We start from the raw sequence: 6,987 nt of genomic DNA, 5'->3' as shown, positions 1-6,987 counted from the left end.
GCTTTCCCCCCCCCCCAACCCTGGGTTTGCATTTGTATAGCTCCACATGTCATTAACTTTTAAAAAAACCTCCCCTAGAAATTCCCTGGGGGGGGGCAGGGGGGAACACTGCCAAGAAAAATTTCCCCCAATTTTTTGACAATTTACGGGGGTTTTTGGCGAAGGTTTCAAAATTCCGTAAACTGCCGCTAACCTGAAGTTCCACGACAATCTACAGTGCCGTATATTGACGAAAATCCCACTTTGCATGCAGTGTTTGGTAGGGACACTATTGCTCCTAAGTTTCATTAATGTCATTTTACCCATGCAAAAATATGCATGCTTTTTTATGCTTGAAGTGAGCATCAGGGTGCATTTCATTTAAAGAGAAAAGCAGCATTTCTTGCTTCTAGATGCAAACTAATGTTTGTAATAATTAACTTATGGACTGTGTGGACATCTATGTAAAATAAAATCGATATAAATAGTGTTCCTATGTTTGTTATTGGCTTTATCCCATTTTTAAAAGTAGAAATAGTCAAAGAAATATCAATATTATGTAGAACCGTAATTATACTTTCTAAACAAAAAATATCAGATGTTAAGGCGCCATCTCGTGTTTTTATACTCTATAAAAGAAATAAAACCTGCTATATATAGCTGAACTGCCTCAAAGGGTCGTCATAAAATGAAAACAGTAATTGCAATGAATTACTGTTAAAAGGGAAACCCTCATATTTTCTTTTTCAGTCGGCTGTGACTAAGAATCAGCAATCAGCAGCTTTCGCCTGTTTTAGTGTAGATAGAATACGTTTTTTTTTTCGAAGCCTAATATTATTTGAAGTAGCGTAAATAAAATTCTTATTTCATGCTCCAAGCATGCATACGCTCATACGGACTAGAAAACAGCCAATCAGGAAAAGGGAAGGCGGAACTTGAGGCCGAACAACCAATGAGAGTGGAGTTAAACACCAGTTACTGATTTAAGGGACAGGATTCAGATGGAGCGGCGGCAGCAGCTACTGAGCTGCGAGAGAAAACGATTTGGCTGTGTGTGATCCACCATGCTGAATTTTTAATTATAAACAAGTTATTCAAATCGATAAATAGTTCGGTCCAAAATCTTGGTAGGGACATGTCCCTATGGTCCCTATGCAAACCTACGCCCATGCTGTCTCCTCAGAATAAACAACACACCCCCCCGTCCTTATCCTGCTACCTGAGCAGGTAAATGGAGCTGAAATAACAGCAAACATCTTCTGGACCAGAGGGACTGGAATGATGCGTTCAGGTCACAGGAATCTCAGTGGGAAACAGCAGAACCTTGGGGTCGGTGTGAACCGAGCGGAGGGTGACCTCAGGGGCAGCTGGTGTTGCACGGATCTCCTGCTGAAAACACGGTGTAAACGCTGACCAGAGGGAACATGGTGACGGCCCCCAGCAGGGAGCCCAGCTGCACCACCGCTCCACACCACACCAGGGCGCTGTGGCCTTCGTCTCGCAGGATCATCCCGATGATGACCTTCACGTAGGACAGGGACAGGATGAAGAGGATCCAGGCCAGAACCTGCGGAGCAGACGGACGAGCCGTTAGGATTTAGCGGGAAACTTTCAGACAGAGGACAGAGGTGGACTCACTATGACGGCTGAACCTGAAGTCTGGTTAACCAGCAGGGGGCAGGGGCTCAGCGCCGCCGCCAACATGATGTACGACCCGATCGCCGAGCCCAGAACCGTCAGGAACCCCAGGAACACCAGCGACCTGCAGAATCACATCTGTTTACTGTTTCAGGTCTCTGGTTCTCCTGCTCATTTCGTACCACCGCCCACCTACAGGAACAAGATGATTCTCGCTGACCTGATAGAGACGAACATGGCGATGAAGCAGGCCAGCGGGTTGGCCACGGCGGCCAGCGTGGCTGACAGGTGGTAGGCGTTGTTTCCGTACGGCAGGCAGGAGTAGGACTGGACGGATGGGAGGACCGTGTTGCTCAGAGCGTTCACCCAGGCCAGAACCACGAAGATATAAAGCACCTGCATCCAGCTGTATGAGCCGCTCCCAAAGCTGCTTCGGGGATTGTGGTTCTGATGCCTGAACGGATCCATCATGGGTCTCTGCTCGGCCCGCGTCCTCCTCTCCGAGGTCTCCTTCGTCCCGTTGGTGTACCGCGGGGCGGGATGCTCCCTGGCGACCGCAGGGTGGCGGTTCAGCAGCAGGAAAGAGACCAGGCACACCAGCATCATGGCGCTGAGGAAGAAGAAGAAGATCTCGGCGGAGAAGTTGGACGGCTGGTACTGGGCCTGCAGGTCGCCGTTTCCTGACCCGATGGAGGCGTTGAGGGTGTGGTTGAGCGACTGCGTGGTGTTGACGCAATGCACCACCCCCACACCCTGGATCAGAGCCACCAGAGCCGGCAGCAGGCCGCTCACACCCTCGCCGATGAAGTATGTGGTCAGATACTGAGGCTGCAGGCGCATCATGAAGGGCAGGAAGGTGACGGAGGAGGTGCAGTCGACGGCGGCGAGGAAGAAGGTCAATACCAGAAGGGCCAGACTGCGGGGAACGCCTGCGATCAGCACCGTCTCTTTCCAGAAGAAACCCAGCAGGAAGCTGGCCGCAGCTCCAAGAACGATGATGGCGTAAACGACAGCCGCCTCGTTCAGGACGCCCGGCTGGAAGCGGTGCATCAGGGTGACGAAGAGCGGCCCCACGTTGGCCATCTGGATCAGGACGGAGAGGTAAGAGGGAAGGTACCATCCCTCTGGGATCTGAGGGACGATGAGAGGCAGCTCCACCCAGAGCCCGTTGATGGAGACCCAGGAGCCCATCCCGAAGAGGACCGCCAACAGGTGGGTGAACAAGGACATGATGGAGGCGCCCTGCAGGAAGACAAACAGACAGCAGCAAACCATTTGAAAACAAACCATGCAAAGAGCAGTGTTGCCAACTTGGCGCTTTAGTCGCTATATTTAGCCACTTTTCAGACCCCTCTAGCACTTTGATTTCTAAAAAGCTCCTAGCGCCAAATCTAGAGACTTTTTTCTGCTACTGGAGACTTTGGAGACAACATCTAAAAGCAGCGAACTCTGCTCTCCAGAGCGAGTAGATTGGTAACCCCGCCTCCTGCTCTCCTCTATCTTGTCTGCTGTCATGATTCATGCAGCTATTATTTCATCCAAATGAAAAATGGAGAACAGATAAGCAGATCATGGCTTGTCTACAGTGAAAAGAAGGACTGGGTTATTTACTTTGGCCTTTTTGGAAACACAGGAAGGAGCAATCAGCTAAGTGAGCTTAGTGCTTGGAAAAAATCTTTCATTCCTTTAGAGACAGCATGAAAAGTCAGCTGAGTACAAAACATAGAGAGGAAAACAAGAAGAAAAGGGACAAGAAGAGAGGGACACAACCTAGAACAGATAATGGATGTCTATTCTATTAACATTTCTCTATCTGGAGAATGGGGCTGTTCTATGTGTTGTCTTCTCCATTCAGAGGGCCCCCTGCCTGTCTTTGCCTAGGGCCCCAGATTTCCTAAATCCGCCCCTGGCATTGAGCAGCCAGAGCATCAAAGCATCTTGACCAGTTTGATCCAGCATCCAGATTTCGGCGTTTGCGCGTTTTTAACGCCTTCTGTAAGATCGCAGCATAAGTTTAGCCGTTGCCAGGTAACCAGCAGCTTTTGATGCTTTAACAAACCAAACGTCTCTGGAGGATTTTACTGCCCTAAACTTTGTGAGGAAACGTTTGAGCCTGATCTGCTCCAGCTTCATCAGGATGGAGGTCTGATTGGACAGCGGCCTGATGGGAGGAGTTTGGTGTGAAAGGAAAGTCAAAGGAGAAGCTTCAGGATGAATTCAGTCCAACATCAGTGTCTGACCTCACAGATGCTCTGGTTTCTTACAGAAACGCTCAGAACGTCACAAAGCCTTTCTGTTTATGTCTGGAGCCTTTAAAGGCTTTTACTTTAAGGCAGGATTTCTCTTTAACAGCTTCAGTTATCAGGACATAAAAATGTGTTTCCTGTGAAAACCTTTAAATGCATTGAGACATTTTCTCTGCTGAAACCAGTTTGAGGCCGAAGGACAGAAATCCAGATTAATGTGTCACCATGAGGAGGCATCATCTGCCAACTAGCAGGTGAATTATTCCTGCATCCAGTAAACCTTTAGCTCTTCGTTTATTCTGCCGTCTTTTCTTCACTGCAGCTGAAACAGGATGGAAATCTTTTTGTTTCTTTGTTAGATTTGGATCAGCTTGAGAGTTACGATCAGAAACGCGACCACATACAGCACCGGCCGTCCTTTATGTAAGCTGAGAAAACATTGACCCACAGGCTGCTGTTTATTTAAACCAGGACATGCTGAGGAGTTAAAAACAGCAAATATCTGGACTTATTCTGCAAAAAAACGTTTATTCATTTATGTGGATAACCGAAGGAGTATAGAATGAACCATTTAGATAGTAAAACAGGACCTATTTTATTGAATAAAGCTGAACTTGGAGCTGAGCTCCGTCCATCTGCAGATTTATGTTGATTTAAGAACTTTAATAAAGAACAGAAAGCATGATCTCTGCAGAGACTCACCTGCTGCTTAATGGAGAGTTTTCCTGCAGCCTGAAAGGAGCCAAAGTCCCGAGTAGTTTACCGTAGGAGCGTGCCTGGAGACTAAAGGAGACGAGTGGGTGTGAGATCCTGCAGCCAACCAGGATCCACCTACAGCTGTCTCCACGGTGAAGGACGTCAGGATGCTCAGCGACTTCTCCCACTTTTCAGCATCATTCCACCGCTTTCGTGCTTTTTCCTGGAAGAATTTGAAACATCTGCAGAATTCGGTTTAATCTTCTTAAGGGGATGAAGAGAGCGGGTGGGGGGGGGGGGAGAGACAAGGCTGCAGGCCTCAGCTGCAGATTGCTCAACAGTCACGTTTTGGTTTTAACATTTTGAACTTTTTCTTTTTCCTGCAAACAACAAATTATTTGGAAAAATTCTTCTTTATGTGTCTGAGATTTTGAGAAAATATAAGATCCTTGTAAATTGTAAAGTTTACATTAAACAATAGAATTAAATGACATAAAAAATAAGAAAATAAAGTAGAATTATGATTAGAAGTCTCCAACTTTATACATTACTATTTTCAAAGTATTTCACTAAGTGCGCTTTGCACTTACTTTAAAAATTAGAATTTCCAGCCAATATTATTATTGGAATCCAGGACCTTATTACCTTTAGAACATTAAAAAAATGTGGATATTTTGATTGCAAAACTTTATGTCAATATAATAACAAGAAAGGCCAACTTGCCTGAATATATTAAGAAAAATAACAAAAGTGCTTCTAGAAGAAATTCATGAAAAACAATCTGAGAGTGAAAGAAAACTTTTTTCTTTTTTTTTTTTTGGTACAATATGACCTTAGAACAGCGGTAACCAATTAAAGATCAGCAGGTCCGAATAAAGAAAATCATCAACCAGTAAAGGTCCAGAGACATTTTTAATTATAATCTGTTACTTTAAACAGAATTTAACACTGAAATAAAGTTAGGTTTTTAATGCATCCAATTTTTAAATACGAAAATTATTTTCATTTTAAAATCTAAAGTGTTTTTTGAAGTAGAGAACAACAATCGTTCAGTTTGGTTTATAGACAATTTCCTGATTCCCATATTTTCTCAAACCCCTGAACTGATGGTTTTTTATTTTCTTTCTTTTTTCTGTCTTAATGCTGGCAGTGGGCTTTAGGCTGCCCTGCAAGGCTTTAAACCTGGGTTTAACCGGAGACTAAGCCATTCTCAAGCACATATCAAGGAGCTCATTTTGAGCCTGGATCCAGATTGATTGTTGATTCTGTTCATGGTGGAGAATCCTGCTTCACAGCAGCAGGTTGAGCCAAACATCCTCTAAATGTGCAGGGTCATCTTTGAGCACGCCATTTCACTTTTCTTTCACCAGTTCACCGCAGTTCTTCCAGCAGTCCACACTTTCTCTGCTCTCTTTTTCTCATGCTCTTCTCCTTCTTTCCCATCGCCCGGCTTGCCACAGGTTTGCCTGCTGTGTCTAAAAGTAGCAGCAGCAGCAACCCAGACTGACAGCTCATTGGCTCATTTGGATCACGTGCAGCCTGGAGCCGGACGCTCCCCAGGGCTTTACCGTATTAACAGGAGAAGAGGAGCAAGTGAAATTAGACACTGTCATCAGACAACATGCGGTAATTTATAAATTTTTAAAATCAGGTTGGGTCCGAATCTGGCCCGCGGTCCGCTAATCCATGACCCCTGCCTTAGAGGCATTAATGCTGATGCTGGCACCTAAATTTTTTAGTTCATAAACCTAAATATAATTCACTCCACTGCCTGCCCATCCATCTTAGGTTTAATTTTAAAATTCTTTTATTTACTTTTAAAGCCTTGAATGGCCTTGCCCCACTTTACCTCTCTGAGCTTCTGCACCCCCACACGCCCAGCCGATCTCTCAGGTCAGCTGATCAGCTGCTCCTGACGGTGCCTCAAGCAAGGCTTAAGCTCAGAGGGGATTGAGCGTTTTCTGTTGCAGCTCCAAAACTTTGGAATGGATTGCCGCTGCACATTAGACAGGCCACCTCTCCGTCTCATTTTAAAACTCTTCTTAAAACCCACCTCTTTTCTTTGGCTTTTAACAGCATGTAGAGTGTTGATTTTATCTATACACATGCATATTTTTATCCTGTGCGGGCAGTGCTTTTATTTTAGTTATTTTATCTTTCTTGTGCAGCACTTTGGAAACCTTGTGTTTATTGAAATCGTGCTATATAAATAAAATGGATTGGATATAATTGTTAACTAGGCTTATTAACTTAAAAAATATTTTTCCAACTTAATTTCCATCTAATTGGTGAAATGCCAAAAGAAGATGTGCAGTCATGTAACAGCATCTTAGCTGAATGGCTGGATATAGAGCTTGTGCTTCTAGAACTCGCTGAGGGATGGGGGGGGGGGTGTGCAAGGGATCAAAAACGGTAACTTGCCCTTTAA

General features: G+C 45.1%; 1 protein-coding gene across 1 annotated transcript; it reads right to left on the bottom strand.

Moving 5' to 3' along the window:
* Nucleotides 1-395: 395 nt before the first annotated feature.
* On the bottom strand, nucleotides 396-4,787 carry si:ch73-196l6.5 (riboflavin transporter 2). Its single transcript, XM_038270748.1, has 4 exons — nucleotides 4,566-4,787; nucleotides 1,838-2,859; nucleotides 1,618-1,741; nucleotides 396-1,546 (listed from the first exon to the last, which is right to left on the bottom strand). The coding sequence occupies exons 2-4, from the start codon at nucleotides 2,845-2,847 to the stop codon at nucleotides 1,337-1,339; spliced, it is 1,344 nt and encodes a 447-aa protein (XP_038126676.1). The 5' UTR covers nucleotides 2,848-2,859; nucleotides 4,566-4,787; the 3' UTR covers nucleotides 396-1,336.
* Between the last annotated feature and the right edge of the window lie 2,200 nt (nucleotides 4,788-6,987).

Source organism: Cyprinodon tularosa, unplaced genomic scaffold, assembly GCF_016077235.1.
Source record: "Cyprinodon tularosa strain WSP-4 unplaced genomic scaffold, ASM1607723v1 ctg774, whole genome shotgun sequence".
Classification (NCBI taxonomy): Eukaryota; Metazoa; Chordata; class Actinopteri; order Cyprinodontiformes; family Cyprinodontidae; genus Cyprinodon; species Cyprinodon tularosa.
Note: the sequence above shows the minus strand (reverse complement) of the source record. Positions and strands in the feature narration are given on the sequence as shown.